The sequence below is a fragment of the Crinia signifera genome, chromosome 5 (assembly GCF_055691185.1).
Source record: "Crinia signifera chromosome 5, ASM5569118v1, whole genome shotgun sequence".
In the NCBI taxonomy this organism is placed as follows: Eukaryota; Metazoa; Chordata; class Amphibia; order Anura; family Myobatrachidae; genus Crinia; species Crinia signifera.
The window spans coordinates 1,906,200-1,921,866 of NC_139221.1; the positions used below are offsets into that span (position 1 = coordinate 1,906,200).

At 47.5% G+C, this 15,667-nt stretch overlaps 1 protein-coding gene across 1 annotated transcript in view; it reads right to left on the reverse strand.

The window, feature by feature from the left end:
* Positions 1 to 1,702: 1,702 nt before the first annotated feature.
* ASIC3 (acid sensing ion channel subunit 3) overlaps positions 1,703 to 15,667 on the reverse strand; it is a 233,865-nt gene continuing 219,900 nt past the window's right edge. Inside the window, exon 11 of the mRNA XM_083186467.1 lies at positions 1,703 to 4,394. Within this exon, the coding sequence (XP_083042593.1) occupies positions 4,316 to 4,394 (79 nt within the window). The 3' untranslated portion in view covers positions 1,703 to 4,315. The remainder of the gene's footprint in view (positions 4,395 to 15,667) is intronic.

The following is a 15,667-nucleotide window of genomic DNA, read 5'->3' on the forward strand; positions in this document are numbered from 1 at the left end:
TTTAAAAGGCTGCGAAAAATTGTTAAAAAACACATAACATTCATGGGTGAGGTAACACACTTATTTAAAACCAAGGTGGCAGGCGGGTATGGCTGTATGTTTTATTATTAACTGCACGAACTGGGGCACTTACACACTGGCCAATCTCCACATGTCTTAATAAAAAATTAAAAAAACATACAGCCATACCTGCCTGCCACCTTGGTTTTAAATAAGTGTGTTACCTCACCCATGAATGTTATGTGTTTTTTAACAATTTTTCGCAGCCTTTTAAAGGAACCATAATAAAAGTTATTTTTTACATACTTACCCTTTCTTCACGGTGCACCCACAAAAGGACACTCTTTCTCTTTTCTATCCTCATGGTATCATATTAGAGAAACAGGCTTCTCACAGCATGGTATCATATTAGAGAAACAGGCTTCTCACAGCATGGTATCATATAGGAGAAACGGGCATCTCACAGCATGTTATCATATAGGAGAAACAGGCTTCTCACAGCATGGTATCATATTAGAGAAACGGGCTTCTCACAGCATGTTATCATATAGGAGAAACGGGCATCTCACAGCATGGTATCATATAGGAGAAATGGGCATCTCACAGCATGGTATCATATTAGAGAAACGGGCTTCTCACAGCATGTTATCATATAGGAGAAATGGGCATCTCACAGCATGGTATCATATTAGAGAAACGGGCATCTCACAGCATGGTATCATATAGGAGAAATGGGCATCTCACAGCATGGTATCATATTAGAGAAACGGGCATCTCACAGCATGGTATCATATAGGAGAAATGGGCATCTCACAGCATGGTATCATATTAGAGAAACAGGCTTCTCACAGCATGTTATCATATAGGAGTACGGGCATCTCACAGCATGGTATCATATTAGAGAAACGGGCATCTCACAGCATGGTATCATATTAGAGAAACGGGCATCTCACAGCATGGTATCCTATAGCAGAAACAGGCTTCTTACAGCATGTTATCATATAGGAGAAACGGGCATCTCACAGCATGGTATCATATAGGAGAAATGGGCATCTCACAGCATGGTATCATATTAGAGAAACGGGCTTCTCACAGCATGTTATCATATAGGAGAAATGGGCATCTCACAGCATGGTATCATATTAGAGAAACGGGCATCTCACAGCATGGTATCATATAGGAGAAATGGGCATCTCACAGCATGGTATCATATTAGAGAAACGGGCATCTCACAGCATGGTATCATATAGGAGAAATGGGCATCTCACAGCATGGTATCATATTAGAGAAACAGGCTTCTCACAGCATGTTATCATATAGGAGTACGGGCATCTCACAGCATGGTATCATATAGGAGAAACGGGCATCTCACAGCATGGTATCATATTAGAGAAACGGGCATCTCACAGCATGGTATCCTATAGCAGAAACAGGCTTCTTACAGCATGTTATCATATAGGAGAAACGGGCATCTCACAGCATGGTATCATATAGGATGGTTAGATATGATACGGATATATTTTACACACCACTCGTTCTCAGTAACGATGTCACACATAGTGATAGATGTTTGTATACAATCTTTATTATTGGACAGTTTCTTACAGGTCTTTGATCAAAACTCTTGTTCCTTGTGGAATGCATGCACCAATATACTGAGATATACAGTGTATATATATATATATATATATGTATGTATATATATATATATATATATACACACACACATACACAGGATTAGGGGGTAAGTCTTATTAAACAATCATTTTAATCCTTTATAGGAACCATTTATTAATTTCTACAACATTGGACAAAGCCTTATTATGCGGATTGTGGTGTAGTTAGAGACACCTCAGCCTAGAACGCGTTGTGTACTAGGATGTGCATCTGGTAAGCACCATGTTGTGGTGCACAGGGACTTATCAATGATTGTTATTGCTTACAACTGCTTCTGGGTGGAGAAATCTGCCACGGTCACTCTGTGGTACATCCAGCTGAGTACCACAAATATTAAATGATACATAGGCCCCAAGATGAGCATGGAAAGTACTGGTGGCTTCATTAGGTAAATTGAGCTATTGGCTCCTGGAATGTTGGACATCAAACTCTGCATTCCAGAGCCGGGTGTGTGTGTGTGTGTGTGTGTGGGGGGTCTTTCCGGGGCGAGGGGGTGAGAGAATAAAGCCTCCCTGTATGGTGTTTGACCACGAATAATATATTTAAGTTATAGAGAACCACATTTATATACCTGTTTAGTGGTCCTCAGTGAAATTGCAGCCATATTTTGTACTTAATTTCTTTATTAATTCTTTAGCACTGGTTACCCCTTATTTTACACTGATATGATACGTTACTGTACATGCACGTTTGTTATGTTTTTCATTGTTGAGTGATGCACGCGATTTATGATCCACTCCTTTTGTTTACAGTCATTGTACATTTCTATGACAACCACGGCTCACACTGACCGGCCCCCTGACGTGTCCCCGGCAAGCGCGCTGAGGCGAGATGACGTCATCACCCGGCGCCTCCCCCAGCCGGCGCCGATGTGGATCACGGAGGGAGCCTGTCCCTATATAGGTAAGAACCTTTTTATATACAAGTTGTTCTCTGCTACACCTTGATAAAAAAACCTGCTGGGTTTTGAAACGTTAAGGTTTAAACACCGCCTGTCCGTGTGTTTCTTCTATCTGAGTGCCGCCGCCCCCCATCCTGACTACTGTATCTGAGAGGCCCCCCGCTGGTCTCCCACGATTAGGAAGGCACCGGATCTTTAGTATTTTTTCATATCAAGCAACTACCCTGCTGGGGCTCATCGGAGTGCTAACCCCCTGCTCCTATATATATATATATATATATATATACACACACATACACAGGATTAGGGGGTAAGTCTTATTAAACAATCATTTTAATCCTTTATAGGAACCATTTATTAATTTCTACAACATTGGACAAAGCCTTATTATGCGGATTGTGGTGTAGTTAGAGACACCTCAGCCTAGAACGCGTTGTGTACTAGGATGTGCATCTGGTAAGCACCATGTTGTGGTGCACAGGGACTTATCAATGATTGTTATTGCTTACAACTGCTTCTGGGTGGAGAAATCTGCCACGGTCACTCTGTGGTACATCCAGCTGAGTACCACAAATATTAAATGATACATAGGCCCCAAGATGAGCATGGAAAGTACTGGTGGCTTCATTAGGTAAATTGAGCTATTGGCTCCTGGAATGTTGGACATCAAACTCTGCATTCCAGAGCCGGGTGTGTGTGTGTGTGTGTGTGGGGGGGGTCTTTCCGGGGCGAGGGGGTGAGAGAATAAAGCCTCCCTGTATGGTGTCGGCATATAGCACAAACCTGGTACGGTCCGGACCACACCGGGAGGCAGTAATCTCCCTTCTCCATGTCATGGGGGGTTTAGGGAGGGTCGGCACATGCACTGTTAGTGCTGACCCCCAATATCTACTTGTGATGTCACTGACACTGGATGCACTGCCAGGTAGTGATGTCACTGACACACAGGACAGGATGCACTGCCAGGTAGTGATGTCACCGACACACAGGACAGGATGCACTGCCAGGTAGTGATGTCACTGACACACAGGACAGGATGCACTGCCAGGTAGTGATGTCACTGACACACAGGACAGGATGCACTGCCAGGTAGTGATGTCACTGACACACAGGACAGGATGCACTGCCAGGTAGTGATGTCACTGACACACAGGACAGGATGCACTGCCAGGTAGTGATGTCACTGACACACAGGACAGGATGCACTGCCAGGTAGTGATGTCACTGACACACAGGACAGGATGCACTGCCAGGTAGTGATGTCACTGACACACAGGACAGGATGCACTGCCAGGTAGTGATGTCACCGACACACAGGACAGGATGCACTGCCAGGTAGTGATGTCACTGACACACAGGACAGGATGCACTGCCAGGTAGTGATGTCACTGACACACAGGACAGGATGCACTGCCAGGTAGTGATGTCACTGACACACAGGACAGGATGCACTGCTAGATAGTTTGAGTTGTCTCCCCCATGACAGTCATAGATCATATTTACATGAATACTTACTTTGCTATAATTGGTATTACCATTGTATATATCGCCTGGTTTATTATTAGGAATTCAGTGTATGAGTTAGTAGATGTATAAATTAATTTAGAAACATTTCTTTTGCAGGTAGTAGAGATGTAGAGACAGAATTTCAGTGTCCTTAGTAATTTGGGGGGTTGGATGCACAATGCCACGGAGAGAGATCTGGGTGCTGTCAGCAGGCAAATTCTTGAATGGATCCTAGAGTCGGGTGACAAGGTAACATGTGCGGTGGGAATCCAGTGTACTGCGGGCCACCCCGCAATGCGAGGCATGGATCCTGTGTGAGAGAGAGTGGAGAATAAGCACGTGGCATCGGAGAGAAGGTGGAGCAGCAGCAGAACATGATCACAGAACACCTTACAATGTTTTTTCTGACACAGGACCAGCCTTCTCTGTTTCTACATGTCGGAATGTAGACCCCCTTACTCTTTTGGGTTTGTCATATATACTGTATATACTGTAGGTCATGGTGCCCTGCATATGGACGCGGTCACACTACACGTGAGGCATTTACTTCTATGGGAACTTGCTTAGTGCCCCATCCCGAATACCATCCCATAAAATCACCACTTCAGTTCTGTGGCCCTAGTGTGCCAAATCTGCCAACTGTCCTTGGATTGGGACAAGAGTCCTGATTGGCTGGTGTGACATTCCTTAAGTCTCTCATATAACAGCACAAAACCCAATGATGGCCACATTACATTATTCTATGATTTTGAGTAAACTTCACTTATAAATAGGATATATACACTCCACTGTCTCAGTAAATATGGAAGTGTTACTAGTAATACCACCATACAGTACAGAGAACATCACAGAGACTGTCGTGTAATAGAGCAGTAGTTCCCATCTGCCGCAGGAACGCTGCCCTGTTCCCGCAATGCTAGGTACTGTCGGAGGATGGGGGGTGGGTGGAGTGGAAGGAGCCTGCGACGGTGGTGGGGGGGGGGGGGAGGAGGAGCCTGCCTCCATTCCTGGACATTGGGTTGGCCAGGGCCCCCACAAACCTTAAACCGGTCCTGGGATAAAGCCCATCTGGGTCATTATGAGTCAGGGAGGAGAGGAAGGTGCTGAATGCTTTACATGGATTCTAGCATATGCTTTCAGGTCTAGATTAAGAAGGGAAATGGGCCTTTAGTCACAGCCGACCGCATCCACATCGCTTACCTGTGCTGGTGGTGCGGTGGGACCTGCTCCGGGTCTCTGCGTCCTTGTGGTTCTTGGCCTGCGGGGAGCGGTCAGTCCGGGTTCCCAGCCACGCTGCCGCAGCTTGGGCAGGGGTGATGGGCGGGTCTGTCCAGCAGTGTCTCCGGCCGCCTGCTGGTTAGTCGCCAGCATGTACCAGGGCAGGGGCTGTGCAAAGGGTATCACACTCTCCCCAGAGAGCCACCATCTTTCCGGAGACCACCAATGGGATCACAGTTCCAAAGCCAGCAGCCTATGAGATCTCTCCCAGGGGAATAAAGGGCTCTAGTTTGCAACAAGCTGGTGCCAGTGCTTCGCTTGACATTCCTTTGAATGTCACCTGTGCACCTCCAGCTCCCGGCTTCTGTGCACACCCAGCTGCCAGCACCTGTGCACCTCCAACTCCCGGCTCCGGTGCATACCCAGCTGCCAGCATCTGTGCACCTCCAGCTCCTGGCTCCGGTGCATACCGAGCTGCCAGCACCTGTGCACCTCCAGCTCCCGGCTCCGGTGCATACCCAGCTGCCAGCACCTGTGCACCTCCAGCTCCCGGCTCCGGTGCATACCCAGCTGCCAGCACCTGTGCACCTCCAGCTCCCGGCTTCTGTGCACACTCAGCTGCCAGCACCTGTGCACACCCAGCTGCCAGCACCTGTGTACTTCCAGCTCCGGGCTTTGGTTCACACCCAGCTGCCATCACCTGTGTACCTCCAGATCCCGGTTCCGGTGCATACCCATCTGCCAGCACCTGTGTACCTCCAGCTCCCGGCTTCTGTGCACACCCAGCTGCCAGCACCTGTGTACTTCCAGCTCCCGGCTTTGGTTCACACCCAGCTGCCAGCACCTGTGTACCTCCAGCTCCCGGCTCCGGTGCATACCCAGCTGCCAGCACCTGTGTACCTCCAGCTCCTGGCTTTGGTTCACACCCAGCTGCCAGCACCTGTGTACCTCCAGCTCCCGGTGCATACCCAGCTGCCAGCACCTGTGTACCTCCGGCTCCGGTCCATACCCAGCTGCCAGCACCTGTGTACCTCCAGCTCCCGGGTTCTGTGCATACCCAGCTGCCAGCACCTGTGCACCTCCAGCTCCTGGCTTCTGTGCACACCCAGCTGCCAGCACCTGTGTACCTCCAGCTCCAGGCTTCTGTGCATACCCAGCTGCCAGCACCTGTGCACCTCCAGCTCCCGGCTTCTGTGCACACCCAGCTGCCAGCACCTTTGTACCTCCAGCTCCAGGCTTCTGTGCATACCCAGCTGCCAGCACCTGTGCACCTCCAGCTCCCGGCTTTGGTTCACACCCAGCTGCCAGCACTTGTGTACCTCCAGCTTCCGGTGCATACCCAGCTGCCAGCACCTGTGCACCTCCAGGCTTCTGTGCATACCCAGCTGCCAGCACCTTTGTACTTCCAGCTTCTGGCTTCGGTGCATACCCATCTGCCAGCACCTGTGTACCCCCCAGCTTCCGGCTCCTGTGCATACCCAGCTGCCAGCACCTGTACACCTCCAGCTCCCGGCTTCTGTGCACACCCAGCCGCCAGCACCTGTGCACCTCCAGCTCCCGGCTTCTGTGCACACCCAGCTGCCAGCACCTGTGTACCTTCAGCTCCAAGCTTCTGTGCATACCCAGCTGCCAGAACCTGTGCACCTCCAGCTCCCGGCTTCGGTGCATACCCATCTGCCAGCACCATTGCACCACTCCTGTGCATACCCTACTGCGATCACCTGTGCATCCCCGGCTGTCCGCCTCAGTGCTTCTCCGGCTGCCAGCATTTCATCCTTGTCTTCTTCCTGAGTTTTGGCCTCCTAGCATATTCTTTCAGAGTTAAGTCATTTTCTTCATCCAATAACTGGGCCGGCATTCCTAGTATATCCTTCCACAGGTTGGTCATTGTCTTCTTTCTACAAGATCCTGTCCTACATAAATATACGACTATACATAATACCCTAGGTTCAGCTTATGTGCAGGAAAGTCCATGTTAGAAGCATCCTCAGAGCGTATCTGCCTCCGTCTACACCTGCATACTTTGATCCATCAGTTGATTCGTCGTACCTCCGGTGCGGGAGATCGAGAGCTGATTTTTACCACTGTTCCTGGGACTGCCCCAAAATCCGACGTTTTTGGAGCAAGATATACCATTTTATTAACTCTAATTTCGTCTTAAGATTTGCAACCATCTCCTACTGCTAGTTTATGTACACATCATAAAGCCTCTGTTTCCCATGTTTATAATGATGTTTACGATGGACAGTAAAACGTCACCCTCTATGTCTCAACTTCATAATATGATGTTGCAACACCTGTACTATGATCGAAACTCTTGGTTATCACGCCCACCAACTGCTCTCACACATTTGAATCCAAATGGAACCCATACTGTATATATCCACCCTTAACACAGAACTTGAAAACAAGATTCTGATTTCTTTTGACATTACTAATTGGTCTACAATGGCTGTAAAATAATCCTCAGATCTCATTGCTTAACACCCTGCTATTACATAGTTACATAGTAGGTAAGGCTGAAAAAAGTCTTGCGTCCATCTAGTTCAACCTGGTATAGATATCCATTGCTGATTTGGTAGGTTCTGGTATTTTACAGACAGATTATATTTCTTATTTGTACCCATGGATGTTTTTCTCCAGTAAATGTTTGTCCAACTTTGCCTTGAACGCATTTAATGAGCCAGCCGTTACCACCTCTCTGGGAAGAGAGTTCCAGAGTTTGACTGTTCTGACCGTAAAGAAATTCTTTCTACTAGCTGAATGAAATCTTTTTTCTTCTAATCCAGTGGTTCCCAAACGGTGTGCCTAGGCACCCTGGGGTGCCTCAGGACACTTGCAGGGGTGCCTTGGGTTGGTGGACCAGGATCAATTCATTTAATTTATGGTCAATGTACCAGGCAAAACCAGTGCTTGTGGCTGCCAATCAGAATATATGTGGACAAACAGGAGAAAATCCTGTCCCTCACCAGATAACTGTGACATATAAACACAATGCACTTAATTTAATGTTTCTTTTTCTGAATTTCTTGATAAGAAGCATTTGGCCTAGGGGTGCCTCGAATATATTTTGATGCTCTAGGGTGCCGTGATTCAAGAAAGTTTGGGAACCCCTGTTCTAATCTATACTCATGCCCTCGTGTCCTAGATTCCTTTCTAGTAGAAAAGAGGGTGTGTGACAGTTCCTTATATTGGCCCTTGATATACTTGTACATGTTGAGCATGTCCCCCCTTAAACGTCTCTTTTCTAATGTAAATAGTCCCAAATTGCTTAATCTCTCCCCGTAGCTTAAATTCTCCATTCCCCTAATAAGCTTTGTTGCTCGCCTTTGGACTTTTTCTAATTCTATAATGTCCTTTTTATAGTGTGGGGCCCAGAACTGTACTCCGTACTCGAGGTGAGGTCTCACCAATGCTTTATACAGTGGCATAATTACCCTTGAGTCCCTAGTTTCCATTCCCCTCTTAATACATGCCAGAATTTTGTTGGCCTTTTTTGTAGCTACATTACAATGGGCACTACATCCCAGTTTGCTGTCTATTTGGACTCCTAGATCCTTTTCAAGTATGGAATTACCCAGTTCCTCTTCCTATTATATTGTTTATAATTTATAGTATATTACTCTAATGTATGTTTCATGTATCATGTTACGAAATATGAATAACACAAGATCTCTCCTATATGAGTCATTTCCGGCAGAATGTAATGTATCCCCCATATCATAATGTATTAGGTGAACTATCTTCATAATGCTATAATATTTTGGATTCGATTTCTATGTATACTTTGTTCTTAACTACTACTAAAATCATTATGTTTATGTTTATGTATATTTGACATTTATAAAACCTAATAAAATGTCTATTTAATAAAAAAAAAAAAAGATCCTGCCCAGTGTCTCTGGTGAAGTCTTCCGGTGGCCAGTTCGTCTTTTCCTTTTAAATCTACTACAGACTTGCCTATGAGAAAAACCTATATTCGCCCAGCTACTTTCTGGTCTCCAGCCGACCCTGACCAGCGTTCAGGTCCACAGAATACTCAGGTACTAACAGAAAGCTCTGGCCCAATGGACCCATTCACAAGTCAGGACCTCTTACAGGGGATCGTTAGCCGCCTTCAAGCTCTTGAGGAGGCCCAACAGAAGTGGCTCAAGCTCTGCATGGAATTTCACAATGGCAGGATTCACTCCAAACCTCACTTGCCCAAGTCTCGCAGACAGCACCAGTTCCTGCAGTTGCACAACCGAGTACTCCATCCCGGCCATCTTTTGGTACTACTCTGCAGCAGCTAAATTTGATGGAACCCTTGGAGCCTGTAGGGGATTCATTAACCAATGTGAAGTGCATTTTTCCTTACAGCCAATGAACATCCCTACTGACCTCACTCGAGTTGCCTACATAGTTTCTCTACTCTCTGGATCGGCTCTAGACTGGGTATCTCCTTTGTGGGAGAGGTCGGATCCATTACTCACAAACTATTCCAACTTTATAGCAGACTTCAGGAGAATTTTTCATAAACCCTGTAGGGTGACCTCTGCAGCTTCCGAGATACTTCGTATATGCCAAGGGACAAGATCGGTAGCTCACTACATAATACATTTTCAGAAATTGTCATCAGAGCTATCTTGGAACGAGGACGCCCTAGTTTCCACCTTCTTGGCCTATCTGATCGCCTCAAGGATGATTTGGCAACACGAGACCTCGCTGCAATCATTTCTCTGTGTAATAAACTCGACCTCCGATACCAGGAGAGGCAGGTTTAAAAATCTCGACAGGACCGAATCAGAACTGCTCTTGCCCCAAGGGTATTGCCTTCTACATCACCTCCGATCCTGGAAGAGCCCATGCAGGTGAATAGGGCCTGCATTCACCTGCATGAATGCACAGAAGAACGGCAAAGGAGATGGCGAAAAAACCTCTGCCTTTATTGCAGGGAGGCTGGGCATCTTCTTGCTTCATGCTCTCGCCATCTGTTGAACTGCAAGTCCTAGTTGGTCCTCGAGAAACCAGACTAGGACAAGCTAATATGACTCCAATTAAGTTGGATTCCCTTTTGTCTCTCCAAATTTTTTTGCCTGACGGACCAATCACTGTACAAGTGTTACTGGATTCCGGAGCTGTAAAGAATTTGATTTCTTACCAATTCACGTCCTTCCATCGAATACAGACATCTAAATTAAACTAAGCCTATCTCACCTGTCAGCCATTGATGGTAGCCTCATTCCACAAGGGTCAATCACTCATCAGACGGTCAATCAATCATCAGACGGCTCCTTTTACGGAACAAGTTGGGTTATTACATCGTGAACTCTTGACATTTCTATTGATACCCAAAGCTAGTCATCCAATTGTCTTGAGATTCCCATGACTCCAGAGACATTCACCTCACATTGATTGGAAGTCCATGCAAATTCAATCCCGGGGTACTGACTGTCACCACTCTTGTCTTCAAAAGGTTGTTCCCATTCATTCAACCAAACCAGAGGTTCCTGATTTTCTGCCGCCTGTTTATGCCCTGTACTCTGAGGTCTTCTGTAAGAAATTGGCAGATAAACTGCCCTAGTGGGGGTTGGAGCGGTACTCTCTCAAAAATCTGTTGATGGTAAGACCCACACATGCAGGTTTGTCTCCAAAAAATTCTTACCAGCTGGGAGAAATTATCCTATTGGAGAACAAGAGTTACTTGCTAGCAAGCTCGCCCTGGAGGAATGACGTTATCTACTGGAGGGGACTAAATTCCCAGTGTCCATAATCACGGATCACAAAAATCTTCTGTACCTTCGCAAAGCTCAATGTTTGAATCCCAGACTAGCCTGCTGGACCTTGTTCTTTACAAGGTTCAATTTTTCTTTGACTTTTCATCCAGGATCCCAAAATGGGATGGGGCTAATGCCTTGTCTCAGTCTTTTTCTTCTTCTTTGGAGGATCAAGCGGCCAGTCCAGTACTTCCTCCTACTAGATTTGCTAAAACCAAGTTGATATCAATACCTCCAGGGAAAACTTTTGTGAATGTAAAGCTCCGACCGGCCTTACTCCGCTGGGCTCATGACTCTCATTTCTCTGGTCATTCTGGGATTAGACTGACTCTAGAATTCATCAAAAGATCATACTGGTGGCCCTCTATGAAGTCTGAAATCACAGCCTTTGTCTCCTCCTGCACATTGTGCGCGCAACATAAAACTTCTCGTCAGGCCCCATCCAGCCTTCTTTAGCCATTATCTATTCCTGACCAACCATGGTCCCATCTTTCTATGGACTTCATTACAGATTTGCCTTCTTCTCAAGGATTTAACACGATTTGGGTAGTTGTTGATTGTTTCTCAAAAATGGTACATTTCGTTCCTCTCAAAGGATTACCCACAGCTCCCAAATTGGCCCAGCTTTTCATTACTGAAATATCATGGACTTCCTGTTGAAATAATATCCCAGTTTGTGGCGAGATTTTGGAGGTCCTTGTGCTCAGCTTTACAAATCAAGTTGAAGTTCTCTACAGCGTATCATCCCCAAACCAATGGATAGACGGAGAGGGTGAATAAGGATTTGGAGTATTTTCTGCTCTTATACTTATCTTCATCCGAAGATAACCGGTTAGAACTTCTTCTGTGGGTTGAGTTTGCCAAAATAACTCCTACCACTCTGCTACTGACAAGTCACCCTTCTTCATTGTTTATGGCATGCATCCCTATGTTCCTGACTTTCAAAGTCTTCCTGTCTTTGACATCCCCGCAGTAAATTCTTCACTTCAATTCTTTGCTAATATTTGGAACGTCCATGTTTCTCTTTGTAAAGCCTCTCAATGCTACAAAAAGTTTGCGGGTCCCCTCAGATGATCAGTGTCTAAACTCAAAGTCAGGGACAGACTTTGGCTCTCTACCAAGAAAATCAGGTTACGTGTTTCATCTATGAAGTTTGCGCTTAGATTCATCGGTCCCTATCCAGTTATCTCTGTTATTTCTCCAGTGGCTTATAAACCTCAATTTCTATGGATTCCCAACTCCTTTCATATTTCGTTGTTGAGACCATTGGTCCTGAACCAGTTCCAAAGCAAAGTACCCAGACCACAGCAGGTTTGCTCTCGCCAGGGGGTGGAATTTGATGTTAAAAGTATTCTGGACTCCAGAACTCGTTTTGGTCGAGAACAATAATTACTGGACTGGAGGAGATACGTGCCGGAGGAGAGGACTTGGGTAGACGCCATGGAGATTAATGCTCCCTCGTTGTTACGAAAGTTCCATCAAGAAAATCCTGGTAAGCCTGGGAAGTGTCCGGAGTCAACTTCCGGGGGAGGGGTACTGTCATAGCCTGACTGCATCCACCCTAACCCTGTACAGGTGGTGCGGCAGTTCTTGGCCTGCGGGTAGTGGTCGGTCCGGGTTCCCAGCCGCGCTGCCGCAGCTCGGGCAAGGGTGATGGGTGGGACTGTCCAGCAGTGTCACCGGCCGCCTGCTGGTGAGTCACCAGCATGTACTAGGGCAGGGGCTGTGCAAAGGGTCTCACACTGTCCCCAGAGAGCCGTCATCTTTCCGGAGACCACCAATGGGATCACAGTCCCAAAGCCATTTAATGTAATATTAATGCAATATGTGAGACCCAGCTTGGGTTGAAATTGGCTGGCATTCCATGAGGAACCTGGACCATGAGTTGGAAGAGTGAGCCTGTTAAGATAAAGAGAGGGGGAGAGCCAAGATTCTACCACAGAGGGGCTGGGAGGGCAATAGGCAGGTCCAGGTCTAGCCATGGTCATGAACAATACTGGATGATGTGGCATTGACTCTCCACACAAGACTGTGGCTTCAGCCAGAAGGCCCATAGAAGAATTTCAGCTCAGTAAAGGGTCTGTTCATCACCCAGGTAAGCCGGTGAATCTATGAGCCTTATTTTAGTTCACTCTTTCTGACAAAATCATTCTTAGATGGACAAAACCATGTGCACTGCTGGGGGGCAAATGTAAAATGTGCAGAGAGAATTAGATTTGGGTGAGTTATTTTGTTTCTGTGCAGGGTAAATACTGACTGCTTTAGTTTTACACTGCAATATAGATCTCACTTTGAAGTAAAACCCCACCCAAATCTAATTCTCTCTGCACAAGTTACATCTGCCCCCCTGCAGTGCGCATGGTTTTGTCCATCTAAGAAGGATTTTGTCAGAAAAAGGGAACTAGAATAACCCCTATGGGTGGTGTGAGAACACACTGGGGAGAGTTGGGGATGGGAAAGTCCCTGGATATAGCCTTTAAGGTGAACAGGCTGCAGGAGGATGGGACTTGTGCATCTGCTATCACTGCTAACCACTCAGTCCCGGAGCTGTAATGAATGTTTTCATCCAGTGACTCCAGTTGAGGCAGCTGTAGATAAACAAACATACCTGCAACGTAATGCTACAGAAACAGGCTAGGAACAAGAAGGGGCAGAAGTAGAACTTTTCCTATTTGACGGACTATATGTCAATCCTGTAGATGAGAACCTTAAATGGTTATTACTCAATTGGCACGTGGAGTAAACCACTGTCGGTCTCTGTATTTGTAAAGGGAATAAAGATGCCGATCAGAGACTGTCACAATCTCCCAACATGGAAGTGACAAAATCTCACAGGTAAATATCATTTGGACAGCACTGCACCATGGACAGCAGTGTGGCAGTGCGGACTAAACATGACAGGATTGTGGCAGCGTGGACCAACTATGACAGGAGTGTGGCAGCATGGACTAACCATGACAGGAGTGTGACAGCGTGGACTAACCATGACAGGAGTGTGGCAGTACGGACTTACCATGACAGGAGTGTGGCAGTGCGGACTAACCATGACAGGAGTGTGGCAGTGCGGACTAACCATGACAGGAGTGTGGCATTGCGGACTAACCATGAGAGGAGTGTGGCAGCATGGAATAACCATAACAGGAGTGTGGCAGTGTGGAATAATCATGGCAGGAGTGTGGCCATGCAGACTAACCATGGCAGGAGTGTGGCAGCGTAGACTAACAATGGCAGTAGTGTGGCAGTGCAGACTAACCATGGCAGGAGTGTGACAGTGCTGACTAACCATGGCAGGAGTGTGGCAGCGTGGAATAACCATGGCAGGGGTGTGGCAGTACGGAATAATCATGGCAGGAGTGTGGCAGCATGGAATAACCATAACAGGAGTGTGGCAGTGCGGACTAACCATGGCAGGAGTGTGGCAGTGCGGACTAACCATGGCAGGAGTGTGGCAGTGCGGACTAACCATGGCAGGAGTGTGGCAGCGTGGAATAACCATGGCAGGAGTGTGGCAGTGCGGAATAATCATGGCAGGAGTGTGGCAGTGTGGACTAACCATGGCCGGAGTGTGGCAGCGCGGACTAACCATGGCAGGAGTGTGGCAGTGCGGACTAACCATGGCAGGAGTGTGGCAGTGCGGACTAACCATGGCAGGATTGTGGCAGTGCAGACTAACCATGGCAGGAGTGTGGACTAATCATGGCAGGAGTGTGGCCATGCAGACTAACCATGGCAGGAGTGTGGACTAACCATGGCAGGAGTGTGACAGTGCGGACTAACCATGACAGGAGTGTGGCAGTGCGGACTAACCATGGCAGGAGTGTGACAGTGCTGACTAACCATGGCAGGAGTGTGGCAGCGTGGAATAACCATGGCAGGAGTGTGGCAGTGCGGAATAATCATGGCAGGAGTGTGGCAGCATGGAATAACCATAACAGGAGTGTGGCAGTGCGGACTAACCATGGCAGGAGTGTGGCAGTGCGGACTAACCATGGCAGGAGTGTGGCAGTGCAGACTAACCATGGCAGGAGTGTGGACTAACCATGGCAGGAGTGTGGCAGTGTGGACTAACCATGGCAGGAGTGTGGCAGTGCAGACTAACCATGGCAGGAGTGTGGACTAACCATGGCAGGAGTGTGGCCATGCAGACTAACCATGGCAGGAGTGTGGACTAACCATGGCAGGAGTGTGACAGTGCGGACTAACCATAACAGGAGTGTGGCAGTGCGGACTAACCATGGCAGGAGTGTGGCAGTGCGGACTAACCATGGCAGGAGTGTGGCAGTGCAGACTAACCATGGCAGGAGTGTGGACTAACCATGGCAGGAGTGTGGCAGTGCAGACTAACCATGGCAGGAGTGTGGACTAACCATGGCAGGAGTGTGGCCATGCAGACTAACCATGGCAGGAGTGTGGACTAACCATGGCAGGAGTGTGACAGTGCGGACTAACCATGACAGGAGTGTGGCAGTGCGGACTAACCATGGCAAGAGTGTGGACTGACCATGGCAGGAGTGTGGACTAACCATGGCAGGAGTTTGGCAGTGCGGACTAACCATGGCAGGAGTGTGGCAGTGCAGACTAACGATGGCAGGAGTGTGGCCTAACCATG